The sequence below is a fragment of the Megascapheus bottae genome, chromosome 4 (assembly GCF_031878675.1).
Source record: "Megascapheus bottae isolate mThoBot1 chromosome 4, mThoBot2.hap1, whole genome shotgun sequence".
In the NCBI taxonomy this organism is placed as follows: domain Eukaryota; kingdom Metazoa; phylum Chordata; class Mammalia; order Rodentia; family Geomyidae; genus Megascapheus; species Megascapheus bottae.
Window position 1 is genome coordinate 41,482,003 of NC_143512.1, and position 14,491 is coordinate 41,496,493.

The 14,491-nt window shown below is 40.8% G+C and overlaps 1 protein-coding gene across 1 annotated transcript in view; it reads left to right on the plus strand.

Annotated features, from left to right (window-relative positions):
- Nln (neurolysin) overlaps window positions 1–6,094 on the plus strand; it is an 84,815-nt gene extending 78,721 nt beyond the window's left edge. Inside the window, exon 13 of the mRNA XM_090331749.1 lies at window positions 4,239–6,094. Coding sequence (XP_090187875.1) covers window positions 4,239–4,388 — 150 coding nt within the window. The 3' untranslated portion in view covers window positions 4,389–6,094. The remainder of the gene's footprint in view (window positions 1–4,238) is intronic.
- Window positions 6,095–14,491: the final 8,397 nt, after the last annotated feature.

The window sequence follows — 14,491 nt, forward strand, 5'->3', positions numbered from 1 at the left end:
TTTTCTCCTGATCTCCTCTCTCCCCATAATTAAAGGCTTATGCTTGTACCTTCACAAATTGGAGTTCTGTTTAAGGCTGTCTACTCCAACCACAGCTGCCCCTGCTCAGCTTGTTTGCAAGTCTCTGACTACACTCTTTTGTTGTCAAAGATTTTACTTTCTTTCCACCCACAATCTCTCCTCCCTCATGGAAAACCAAAGTATGTGCTGCTGGGAGGGCATTAATGGCATGGAAGGAACGATTTCAAAAGTCTCTATTAAGCAGGCTAGTAAGCTTGTTAGGTGCCAGGCATATACATACCTATAATCCTAGCTAGTTAGGAGACTCAAATCTGTAGGACTGGGCCGGGAGTTTGGCCTACTGGTAGAATGCTTGCCCAGCATGCACAAAGACCCGGGTTCAATTCCTCGGTGCCACATACATAGGAAAAAGCTGTAATTTGTGCTGAGGCTCAAGTGGTAGATCTCTAGCTTTGAGAAGGTCCAAGGACAGTGCCCAGGCCCTGAGCTCAAGACCAAGACTGGCAAAAAAAAAATCTGTAGAACTGTAGTCTGAAGCAAAATCTGGGCAGAAAAGTGGATTCAAGACAACAGAGGTGACTGGCATAGATTTTCCTGTACAGGAGGTGAACAGGAGCTCTGACTATGTACAGGTCCTCCAAATATTGGGGATATGAAAAATTTTACAGTCATGAGGTTTTTTTCCCTGCCTTCCTTGACATTAACATTTCTGTTATGTGTAGATAAGACTTAACAACTAAAGGTAAACACTCAGTGCCCCTGTGGCAGATATCTTCTGTACATCTCACCCCAAGGGCCTGATACTTTCCAAACATTCACTTCCACTCCTTTTTTTTTTCTTCACAAAAGTAAGATCATGTTACCAAAATGACTCTTAAACTCTTCTCAAAACTTCATTGCAAAGGAAATGAAACTATTAAAAGACCATTGCTGTGTAATTCAGGAAATTGAATCAACTTGTTTGGAGGCAGAAGCAGAGGAAGGACTGCTAAGACTGTGCTGAGCCACATATTAAGAGACTAAACAGTGCTCTGCTCTGAAATGACTCTGCCAGACCGAGGAGGCGTGCACAGTCTTTCACAGTACCGTGGGGGTCTCTCAATGCCTGCTTTGTTTTACCACCCAAACTTACATACAGTTTTCTGCACAAAATGAGAATACTTTGTCAGATGTTCATCATTTGAGGTCTTTTTTCAAATTTACATTTCCATTTCTGAAATATTTGTGAATTGAAAAATATCTTGTAATAGATAAAAGTAACAAAATATACAAAGCTTGAACATGAAGAATTTCTGCAGATTAGTATTAATTTTTGCTGAATATAGCCTAAAATCCCACTATTCGGAAAGTTAAAATAAGAGGATTAGAGTTTGAGGCTAGTGTCTTGAAAACAATAATAATTATTGAGGTTGGGTAAATGGGTGTATGAGAGTTCATCCCGTTATGTGCTCTATTAGTGCATATTTTAAGTTTTCCTTCATAAAAGGTTTAAAATACTTTTGTAACATTGTACCTAAACTTAATTTTTATTTAACTTAAACCCAGAGAGCTCCATCACTAATTTGAAACACTAGTCATGTTTAGACATACTGGGCAATGAAAAGGAGGGAGGAGTTAGAGCACTGTTGGAATAGAGCTCTGATAGGCTTCTGCTTACAATAGTAAAGTTTATGACAAGGTGAACCATACTTCTGATTTAGAATCTAGGTTAGCAGTAATACTGCTAGCAAAACATGCAGGAAATGAAGTATCATTTTTGGCATTTTTCCTAAAACAAACTAAAGCTAGTTCCTACTCCTTATCACCAGAAACTCAGAAAGACCAATATCAGTGATTACAGACCTTCTCTTTTTATTTTATTTATTTATTTATTTATTTTGCTAGTCCTGGGGCTGAGCTCAGAGCCTGAGCACTGCCCTTGGACTTTCTCAAAGCTAGAGCTCTACCACTTGAGCCTCAGCACTACTTCCAGCTTTTTTTTTTTTTCTCTGAATGTGGTACTGAGGAATCGAGCCCAGGTCTTTGTGCGTGCTAGGCAAGCATTCTACCACTAGGCCAAACTCCTGGCCCAGACCTTCTCTTTTTTTTTTTTTTATGCAAAAGCAAGAGCGAGCTTTATTCAGGCATGCTCGGGCTCTCAGGTACACGTGACCTCAAGATCCGTGAGGTTCGGGTCAGTGGCTGAGAGCTCAGACCTTCTCTTTTTAAAGAAACTTATAGATACCGCAATAAGATCATTTTGTGCCCTTTTAGTGAAATATTAGAACCACCTACAATCTGTACTGAAAATGATCACACTGCAGGCCCAAGATCTGACAAGTCTTGGAAGGCCACTTGAAATAAAGCTGTTGCAACCCAAGAACTGAATGGAGCCAGGCTCCGTGACTCACACCTGTAATCCTAGCTACTCAGGGGGCTGAGATCTGAGGATCACAGTTAAAAGCCTGCCCAGAACTAAACTCCATGAGACTCTTATCTCCACTTAACCACTACCAAACAAAGTGGTGCTGTGGCTCAAAGGATAGGACAGTAGCCTTGAGCTGAAGAGCTCAGGGACAATGACCATGCCCAGAGTTCAAGCTCCACGATCAAAAAAAAAAAAAAAAAAAAAAAGGAAGAAGAACTGAATAGAGATGTGCCATAACTTTAAAAGACACTTGGGACTTTGAGGACTTAAGAGGACAACAAAATTCTCAATAATTTCTATACTTTCTGGGTGGAAACGATGACACTGGATTTCTGGGAGGAGGCTGAGGTTTCTATATTGCCTAAGCCATATGCAACTTACAGGTTGAAGTGATCCTTGTACCTCAGCCTCCTGAGATACTGGGACTATGGGCTTAATGTCCATCTTCAAGGGGTTTTGATAAAATGTTTTCTTAAACTTAATTTTAATTTATAGGCTCATGCCTATAAGCCTAGCTACTTGGAAGACTAAAATCTAAGAATCTTGGTTCAAGGCTAGCCAGGGCAGGTACGTCAGTGAGATTCTCATCTCCAGTTAACCACCAAAAAGTCTAAAGTAGTGGGTGGCTCAAGTGATAGAGTGCAGGCCATGAATGGAAAAAGCCCAGGAACAGTACCCAGGCCATGAGTTCAAGTTCCAAGATGTGCACAAAAAAAATTCAATTTTTTGACTTTTAAAAATATGACTAATAGACAATTTGAAATTATGTGTGTACCTCCTATTTCTGTCAAGAATTCTAACAGAATGTGACTTTGTTTAGCTATTTACTCCTAACAGAATTTCACGCTGATAGTAAAGGCCAAAGATGATTGTGAAGTCTTGCTTTAATGACCATTGGGACATTAAATCATTTTACATCCAACTTGTCTGATTTAATTCATGTTTTGATTTCCTTACTAGTTTATCTCCAACTGTTACACTAAGCTGAATCTTAGTAGTAAGTCCTAAGTTAGATTGCTTTATCTCTGACAACTCATAGTTTGTCTTGTCTGCAAAGATGGTGAGATTGGTCAAACTTTAGGGATCCAACATGAACTGTTTGGAATCATGATTCATTTAACTGTCTTGCCTTGTTTCTCTAAAGAAAACTCTGAAAGGGAACTGAAAATATCTCATAATGCTAATAAAGAGTTCCAGCTGTTTTCTTTCAGTTTATCTGCTCCTGTGTTGATATAAATAAAGGCAGGACAACTGTGGTATGTCTTGACAAAATTCCAGACCTCTATCCCCAGATAAAACTACAAAGATTCGCATTCCAATGCAGACCCCTCAGAAGAGCCCTAGCCTGTAATGGGGATGAGAGTAGGGTTGATTTTTTTGGGTTGGTTTTCTTGAAGCCCCTCATAAAAACAGCCAAAGCCTTCTGACAGACAGTACTTCTGGTCTTGTTTCCAGACTCCAGGACCCATTTGTAGCTCTCTGGAATACTTGCACTGCTAGTCATATTGAAATGAAGTAACTGGTTAAACCATGCCATAGATGCCTTTTAGCTTTGTGTGGCTTGCCTACTTGTCATCTCACCCCTGAGAGTGACAATGTAGAAAGACAATGTAGAAAATCTGAAGTTTTAGTTCCAAAAAATCTTTGAGCCACAAAGGTAACTTCTGCATAGGCAATAGCTGAAGAGAACATGTGAACGGAAAGAAGTTCAGGTCGCCTTTGCTTCTCTCACCCCTTTCTCTTTTGCGTCTAGAGATTTGGAGAACTGCTATGACCGTGAGTTATTAGGCATGATGTTTTGCTTTATTAGGTTGGAATGAAATACAGAAACCTAATCCTGAAACCTGGGGGATCCCTGGACGGCATGGACATGCTCCAGAATTTCTTGAAACGTGAGCCAAACCAAAAAGCATTCCTAATGAGTCGAGGCCTGCAGGCTCCAGAAACTGGGGATCTTTGAAAGCACCGCACCTCTGAAGGACAAGTTAACAGCGCCATGTGGTACCAGCCTGGAAACTGAAGGGAGATTTGTAAATCAAAACCTAGACTTGCTTTCGCTTTCTAATTTAGAAAATTTAACACAAATGTAAATGGAATTATAAATACTGTGACCTAAGGAAAGACCCACTGGAAAATAATTGTACTATACAATTTCATAAAAATGGATTTGATTTCTTTTGATAAAAGTTTCATATGAATGTAATTTGATTTTTCTACTATTATAATCTAGAGAATGCAGTGTAAGAGGGCTAAGGATTTTTTAATTGGATCATATACATCATATAATTTGATCCTTGTTATATATTGAAGTTTTGTACTTGGGACTGATAAATGAATCATCATGTGCCTCTGGTAAACATTTTCTTGGAATCCTACATCAGCTGGACCCTGTCTTTCTCAGTCAGGTATGACCTCGCCTTTTCCTGCATACCTCAAGGCTAGGAGAATGTGCCTCAGTAATCTGTTTATCTTCACCAACAGGCCATGTGATTCCTCGCTCTCTGCCAACTTAAATTGCGTTCCTCCACCTGGGTTGGGTTTTCTTTCTAAGGCTCAGAGTACCAGAAACTTTTTAGTTGACTGAAAACTGGCCTAGTATATATTGCAACTGTTTCTATCTTATATGAGAGGCTTAGTGCACCTTAGCATACAAAATTGTCAGTCTTTTGGAATAGTTGCCAGCCAGTACACTAAAGAAGTCCAGACATCTTTTTCAAGTTTTCTAAGGTATAGTGATTTGCTGACACCTCCTTCAGAATGGCAGGGAGAAGTCAATTTTTTGGCTCCTTGGAGTCCCATGGGAAGCGAGCTGACCCCTGTTTGTGGTGATGTCCAGAAGAGGGGTGACTCCGAGTGTTTGGGGACACTGATTAGCACTGTTACATAAGTCCTGTCATCAACCCTGAGCAACTCTTCCACAGCCTGTTTTGTATGGTTTTACTTTCAGTGAACCTTGGATCTCTTTACCTCTCTTTACTCTGGGTCTAAATTCCATTCAACAGCAGTCCTGTAAACTCACTGTACTTCTGTTCCTTCTACTATTCTACTGATAAGGAAACCAAGACAGGATAATGAAAAACAAAAAGGTCTTCCAGTTGTTTCCCGGTACATACCTGAGCAATGAGTGCTGGCTAGGGGCTGCGGTCCCTAGAACTGCACAGTCTCTCAGAACTAAATTATAAATGGCAGAGCATGTCAAGAGTTCTAGCACTGGAAGGATTTTTTTCCCCCCAGTGCTAGGGGCCCAAACCCCTGGGCTCCTCACATGCTAGGTGAGTGCTCTGGGTCCAAGCTGTCTTTTTGATAGTCTTAGTAGCCTCTGCAAGTTTTCTCATACCTTTCTTGCCCCGATTTCTTTTGTTTTCCACTTTCAGCAAAAAATTCTCTTCAGCTTTTTCCAGTGCCCAATGTATGTCCTTCATAAAAACTTTGACTGAAATCTTCACATGCAAAAGCTGATCCTGTGTGGAAGACACACACAATAAAGTTACATATTATCCACAAGAATGAGCTCACATTTCTTTCATACTTTTATGTCAAAACAAATTTATAACATTGCAAAAGCATAGTGGTATCCTTTTTCTTTTTAAAGATCTACCTCTAATGTTTAAGATCTACCAGTAAATCATAACAAAATCAAAATTACTTGCATAATTCCAAAGAAAGGACTTTTTAAAACCTTCATAAAAGGTGACCACTTGCCAGTCCCGCCCCCCCCCCACATCTGCCCGTCAGAGTATGACACATCACCAGAGGATGACTGAACATTGTAATTAGGCAAACTTATACTTCAAATTCATTGGCTGAATCATGTAAAGTCTCTTTCAGTGATTGATCCAGGAGACTTATGGCCTGCTTCAGGCTCTCAGGCAAGTTCATTAAACATGCCTATATAGAGGATAATCTATATAGTAAGTAAGATTTCTAAAGTTTTGGTTTGTTTTGCCTGTCCTGGGGCTGAAACTCAGGGCCTGAGCACTGTCTTTGGGCTTTTTTCTCCAAGACTAGAGCTCTACCACTTGAGCTACCACACCACTTCTGGCTTTTTTCTATGTATTTGTTACCAAGGAATTGAATCCAGGTCTTCATATAGTCAAGCACTCTTTCCACTAGGCCAAACTCCTAGACTATTTAAAGGTTTTAAAGAAGAAAAAGAAAAGTTTTGCTACTAGGCCAGCTGGAATGTATTTTCTTTCTAATATAAACATTGCATGTTACCTAGAATTTTCTTGAAGGGTTACCACCTGAGCTCTTTCACCAGCTTCTTGCCTTTCTAAAGCTAAGAGGACGAAAGATAAAGATCTTTTGGAAGATCTGTCTCACTGTAACAACATACTGAACTGAGTGGAGGCCAAACGAGAAAAGCTCTTCAAGGGTATTTCTAAATGTCTTGCAGGGAATGGCTTAATTTTCTACTTTGCCATTTTGCATTTTATTTTTGGATCAGCCTCTGAATCCCCCACTGGATCACTGGTTTGATTTGCATATGACTTTTTTTTCTTTATCTGCCATGTACAAGTAGAATTGTCCATACAAGGTAATTACAATATTACCTTAGTTTGGACTGTTATAACAAAGTGTACCTATCATAGACTTAAGTGGTTTCAAAACAGATGTGTAGGGGCTGCGAGTTTAGCCTAGTGGTAGAGTGCTTGCGTAGCATGCATGAAAACCTGGGTTTGACTCCTGACAACCACATACATAGAAAAAGCTGGAAATGATGCTGTGGCTCAAGTGGTAAAGCTCTAGCCTTGAGAAAGCCCAAGGACAGTGCTCAGGCCCTGAGTTCAAGCCCCAGGACTGGCAAAAAAAAAACCAAACAGATGTGTAGTTTGGTGTGGTGATTCATACCTGTAATCCCAGCGTTCAGGAGGCTGAGGCCAAAAGAATTCACAAGTTTGAGATCAGACTGTCATACACACATACAGACACACACACACACACACACACACACACACACACACGTATATTTCTCAGTCTGGAAGCTGAGAAGTCCCCTAGTCTAAAGTACTGTAAACTCAGTCCTTGTGAGGGCCCCTTCCTGGCTTGCTGCCACAACCAGCCATGGGAAACAAGCCCTAGATAAGTCCCTTATATAAGGACTTGAGTCCTATCCTGTCGCCCTTCCCTAGTGACTTCATTAAAACTAATTGCCTCGCTCAAAGGCCCCACCTCCTAATTCCATTACAAGAAGGGTCACAGCTTCCATTTACAAAGTTGGGAGGGAACAGAAGTACTCAGTGGATAATGTAATACAACTTGAGTCTAACTGAATGTTACCAGACTTATCTGAATAGAGGTAGTGGTTAAAGCTGCTTTCACCTCTGGATACAATTATTATACTTCTGTTAGAAATTAGGTAGCTAGGGCTGGGAGCATGCCCCTGTGGTAGAGTACTCACCTATCATGCACCAAGCCCCGAGTTCCATTCCCTGGAACCACATACACAGAAAAAGCCGTAAGTGGTGCTGTGGCTCAAGCAACAAAATGCTAGATATGTACACGATTAATGAAAAAGGCTATGTTTTTAGGAATGAAGAGAGCCATGATGAAGTAGTAAAGGAAAGAAGAGAAAGGAGAAAGAAAGGGGAAAAAGGATGAGGCAAGGAAAAACAAAATCATTAATCGTGTACATATCTAACTCAGACTATTCTTTTGATTCTTCAGCCCCAAACATCTCAATCTCAGTACTTAATTTTAGTATTACTTCTTTATACCTGCATACCTTTTAAATTTTTTATTGATTTCTTTTTCTACACATATATATACTTTTTTTATATAAATTTTATTGCCATTATTGTTTCAGTGCTCATTTTTGTTGCTTTTACCCAATTTCAGGCCTTAGCTTTTCTCAACTCCTTTTCCTCCATACATCCCTTTTCTCTTCTTTCTCCCCTTACCCTTCATTATACCCATATATTTCTGGTTCCCTGTCCCTTGTAGGAGTTCCTTCATGGAGTTGATCTACAATTGTTTGTTGTTGTCCCTGAGCTTTTTTGCTTAAGGCTAGTGTTCTACCACTTGAGTCACGTGCCACTTGAGAGAGAGAGAGAGAGAGAGAGAGAGAGAGAGAGAGAGAGAGAGAGAGAGAGAGAGAGAGAGAGAAAGAGAGAGAGAGAAACTTAGTTGGATAGAAGAATCTCAGCTGCTTATTTCTCGAGTCCAGAGGCTGGCCTAAAGTTTTACTCCCGTGATAAAATGTAGCATTTGAAGTCCTTAAATCATGCCCAATGATGGCTTAAAGAAAATATTCACTGAGTTCAACAATGCATCAAACATATTGGCTCACGGCCCAGTGGATTCCTAGCTGCTGATTAAAGAGAATTGAATAATGCTTCATATTAAACTGAGGGACTTATATTTTCTTTGGCTGAAAACAGTAAAAGTTTCATGTTATCTACTTTGTGGCTAACAGCTAGAATGATCACATGTGATGTTGTACTAATATTTAAAATCATACCAATGCTGAGACAAATGTGTAATTAGAGCTAAGTGTGATGGCACATGCTATTAACTACAGCACTCAGTAGACTGAAGCAGGGGAATCATAAATTCCAGGCCAGCCTGGGACATACATAATTTAAAAAATGGTAAAAGGAGGTAAAGGGTTACTGGTTAGTGGTACTCAAGAAAAATGATTTGACCGTCAAATTTGAAAAATAGAGCAAACCTGAGTAGAACAACTGGCAGTGAACACAAAAGCCTTTGAAGAATGCTTTGATAAGAATGTGGTCCAAGCCGGGTGCAATGGCTCATGCCTGAAATCCTAGCTACTCAGGAGGCTGAGATCTGAGGATCAAGGTTCAAAGCCAGCATTCATACAAAAGGACCTAAGACTTTTTTTTTCTTTGGAGGGGTGTGTCATGGGGCTTGAACTCTGGCCTGGGCACTGTCCCTCAGCTCTTCAGCTCAAGGCTACCGCCCTAACCTTGAGCCACAGCCCCACTTCCTATTTTCTAGTGATTAGTTGGAAATGAGAGTCTCTCAGCTTTGAATTGCCCAGGCTGGCTTTGAACCTTGATCCTCAGATCTCTAGCTAGGATTACAGGTGAGAGCCACCGAGCTAGACTGCCTTGAGACTCTTATCTCCAATTAACCTCTAGAAAACTGGAAGTGGGACTTGGCTTAAGAGTAGGGAGGTAACCTTGAGCTGAAGAGCTCAAGGACAGCTCACAGGCCAAGTTTATTCCCCATGACCCTCCCACCCCCCCAAAAAAAATGTGGTTCAGATGAAGAAAAGGAAGTCTTCAGGACTCCACTGTGGCACGATCAGTCACAACTGGAATGCTGTCCTTTTAGGTGTCATGTTTTAAAACAAATTCTGGCCAAGTCTTGCAGACTCTGGAGGAGCAGGGACAAGATGGTGATGGCCTTGAGATTGTGTATCCACAGAGATGCATGCAAGTTAGGAAGTTCAGCCTAGAGGGTGAATTCAGAAGTAGATATCATTGTTTTCAACTACTTGCATTATCTGGGAGAGAGAATCATGGCTTCAAAGGAACAGTTTGAAGATACTGTTGGAGAAATAGTCTTTTATTTTTGGTTGTAGGGCTTGAACTTCAGGCCTGGGCATTGTCCTGAGCTCTTCAGCTCAAGGCTACCACCCTACCTCTTGAGCCACAGCACCACTTCTGAGTTTCTGGTGATTTATTGAAGATAAGAGTCTCATAGACTTTAGTGCATGGGGCTGGCTTGGAATCTTGATCCTTAGATCTCAGCCTCCTAGGTAGCTAGGATTACAGGCATGAGCTACTGAGCCCAGCTAGAAAAAGTCTAGTTCAGTGTGAAGAAGCAGTTTTGAATAGTGTTGATTAAAAGCATCTCCTGCTGCCCTTAATAAATACTCAGAAATAGCCTATGGTGAGCAGAAGTGCTTCAGGGAGTATTCCTCCCTTGAGTGCTACTTGTACCAGATCAGCTTTGATGAGGGGAATCAGAAAACCGTCACTCAAGCAAAACATTAGCATGCTGGGTCTTAGCTGGGCATTTAGAAGGTTGCAGTGATCTGGTGTTGCAGGGAGGCTGTTTAGGGTGAAGGGTTCTCTTGTTCATCTGGAGTCAGCCCAGTCTCCTTGTGGAGTGTGACAATCTTGGCAGTCAACTTTATTGTATTGAGAAGTACCTTGGAGATTAGTAAAATATACTGCTGGGTGTGTCCATGAAGGCATTTCAGAGATGATTAACTGAAGGAGGGAAACCTGTCTGAATATGGGTGGTATCACCCAAGAGGCTAGGAGTCCAGAAGGAATCAAAGGAGGAGAAGGAAGCCTTGAGCACATAAACATTCTCTCACTGTGCTTCCTGGCTACCGTGATGTGAACTACTCTTCCCCACTCTGGCTACCCATGATGGACTGAAACCTCTGAAAACAGGTGCCAAAATAAGTCCGCTCTTCCTTAAGTCATTTCTCTCAGGTATTTGGTGACAGCAGGTGTTTATATAGATGGTTCAGACTTAAGTTTCCTCACTTTCTTTTCCTGTTAGTTTTTCTTTTCTTTTCTTTTCTTTTTTTTTTTTTTTTTTTTTTTTGCCAGTCCTGGGCTTGAGCTCAGGGCCTGAGCATTGCCCTTGATCTTTTTCCAAGGCTAGAGCTCTACCACTTGAGCCTCAGAACCACTTCCAGCTTTTTTCTATGTATGTGGTAACAAGGAATCGAATCCAGGTCTTCGTGCATGCTAGACAAGCACTCTACCACTAGGCCAAACTCCTGACCCTCTTCTCCTGTTAGTGGTTTTAACTTCCATTACTACTAGTAAGAGATTAAGAAAAAACATGGTAGTGCACATTTGTAATCCTAGTACTTGGACATAAAAGCATGATTTGAAGTTTGAAGCAAGCATGCTTAGCATAATTTTGTCTCAAAACCAAAAGTCAAAGAATGAAAAAAACACCCCAAGGCAGTTTATCTTGTCAACTTGATTGTACTGAGAGATGTCTATCCGATTAGTAAAGCAAACCACCTGATGAGTCTGTCTGTGTTGCCAGAAGGTTTCTCTCATGAGGGCTCTGACTTAAAATCTGTAGTCTATTCCAGATGTGAATAGACTATTAGGAGATGGTGGAAACTAGAAGGTAAAGAAGCCAGTCAATGGAGATACATACTCGAAGGGTATAGCTTTCCCTGGCCCATTCCTGGTTCTGGCCATCAGAATGGGAGCTATTCCTCCTTAGCTCTACCCACTATAAAGAACAGAAATCTATGAAACCATGAACAAAACCATGCCTCCCATTAAGTTTTATTTCTCTCAAGTTTTATATTGACTGCCATGGCAGGCTAACAAATATGTACCCTAACTCTTCAATCCTTGACTATATATTATCTGTGATTTCCTTTTACAGACATAGGAACTGATTAGGCAGATCAGCAGTGAACTGACAAGGCTGGGCAGAGGCTGGACTTTATATTCCAGTTTCTTTTATTTCTTTAAACATGCTTCATAAAATTTCTTGTTTTTTCCTGTCATACCTGTTTTTTGTAATTTATTTACTAACATAATTTAAAGTTTAATGAGGTATTGTATATATATTTCTTCTGCTTACACAAATAAAAATGGAGATGGTACGAATTAAGTTTCCCTTCTACCATTGTATCTTACATACTTAGCTCTCCAAGAGACAACCACTAGAACCAATTTCTTATGTTTTTCTAGTGACATTTTACATATTTACAAAAAAATATACTCTGCCCTCTCCCCAAAGTGACATCATTATTGTTCTGTACCTTCTTTATCGGTAGTCTTTATTTATAAAGGTGTGTGTGTGTGTGTGTGTGTGTGTGTGTGTATGAGAGGGGGTGGGGAGGGAGTGTCCTGGGGCTTATACTCAGGTTTATATACAGCTCTGCTTCCAGAATTTTGGTGTTTGGTTGGAGATACTCATCTCATAGACTTTCCTGCCACAATTCCGAGATCTTAGCTTCCTGAATAGCTACAGGATAACAGGCTTGAGTCTCTGTTATCCAGTTACTTGATGTATTTCAATTAATGATTGCTTGGTTTTCTGTTGTATAAATGTAGGAATCCATCTTCTATTAAACATTTAGGTTAGGTTTTTGCCCCCATTTTCCCTCTTAGTACCCTAGGGATTGAGCCCAGGGGTTCTTACATGCTAAACAAATGTTCTACTACTGAGATGTGTAGGCATATTAACACTGCTGTCAAGATTATCCTCATAGGCTGGGCGCTGTGCTCATGCCTGTAATCCTTAGCTACTCAAGAGGCTGAGATCTGAGGATAGAGGTTCAAAGGCAGCCCAGGCACTAAAGACTAAGAGACTCATCTCTAATTAATCACTAGAAAATGGGAAGTGGGGCTATGTCTCAAGGGTAGTAGCCTTGAGCTGAAGAGCTCAGGAACAGTGCCCAGGCCGAGTTCAAGTTCCATGATCCACAAAAAAAAAAAAAAAAAAAAAAAGATTATCCTCATAGATTTTTTTTTTAAAATTCTGCCACTATAACTTCTAAATGCATTTAAAAATATAATTTCTAGTCCAAAGGGTAGAAGCATAATAAAAAAATGACCAATATTGTCCAAAATAGTCTTAATACTGTTTAGGACACTAATTTAATATTGAGAAAATTAGTAAAAATAAATTAGGAAAAGTAACAAGAGCAAGTTAAGCAAAATATGCTGGCAAGCCATTCTTTATATTGCTTTCTTTTTCTATTGAGTGACACAGAATGAAGATTTCTTTCAGAAAGTAGTAGGAGTGATTCCAAATGGGAATTTTCTCCCTTTCCTAATGATTGGCTAGGAATGCAGGAACAAAGGAGGCATCAGTGCCTTTGTATTCATGGCAAAGTGGAGAAAACCAGAAGATCTGTTCTGTCCTCTCTGTCCCAAATCAGATGCCTTTCTATGGTCTGGAGCATTTGTGTGCCTGACAAGTGGGACTTGTGTTGTGATTCACAATGCCATCACTGTTCCAAACATGCACATGGCTTACTCTGTCTCAGCTTCAATGAAAAAATCTTCAGTCAGAGGCCATTATCCTCTGTTTTGTTCAGGCAGCAGCGCAGTTAGTGAATTTCCAACTGGGATCAGGTGCATGAGACTAAATGCTTACAGCTGCACCCCTGTATGTCTATATCCCTTTCTTGGTAGTGTCCCTGGGCAGGAAGTTATTTGAGAGGTAACCAAGTTTGCATAGCCTTCCCTATCCCCACCTTAGTTAAAGGTGAGGTGGGAGGAGAAGGAGGGAATCAAGAGTAGCCTGATGTCAGTGGCTCTCACTTGTAATCCTAGCTATTCAGGAGGTTGAGATAAGAGGATCCAGGTTTGCTGCCAGCCCAGGGCACAAAGTCAGTAAGACTCTTATCTCCAACTGACTACCCAAAAAAGCCAGAAGTGAGAAAAAGAAAAGATACCCTAACAATGTTTTATTTCTTTTAAAAAAACAAACAAACAAAAAGGCAGCAGCTCTGTATTGAGTTCCATCTTTGTATTGCATTATGGTCATGCTACTGATTCTCCAGTACACAGATGGTTCATCGTGTTGTATAACCAAATACAGGCAGCATCTCCATTTATTCTCTTTCCCTCTCCCTTCCCCTCCCTTTCTTTCCCCTCCCCCTTTTTCTCCACCCTCCCCCTCCCCCTCTTTCTCACCCTCCTACTCTGTCCTTCTCTGTCACTCTGTCTCTGTCTCTCTGTCTCCCTGTCTCTCTGTCTCTGTCTCTGTCTCCCTCCCTCTCTCTGTCTCTCTCTCTCTCCCTCCCTCCCTCCCTCCCTCTCTCCTCTGTCTCTCCCCCCCATCTCAGCAAGTACTATATGACTTGAACTGTGCCCCAACCTGAGCATCTTTTTTTCCTACCCTTTTTCCTTTTCTTTCTTTTCTTCCAAAAGTCCCATTTTGGTGAATAGATGGCCCTGGGAAATTCTCTGCCTGACCCTAACAGAAGTTAGAGGCAGAAAGTGTGGCCAGGGATCCAAATGTGGCCAGTGTTCTCAAATTTGTGAACAAAGACTTACAGGGGAGGTTCTACATAGTATTCTAACGACAGTGTTCTAACTTCCACAGGCTACGGGAGAAGTGTGGCAGAGGCAGGATAAGAGTAAATTATGT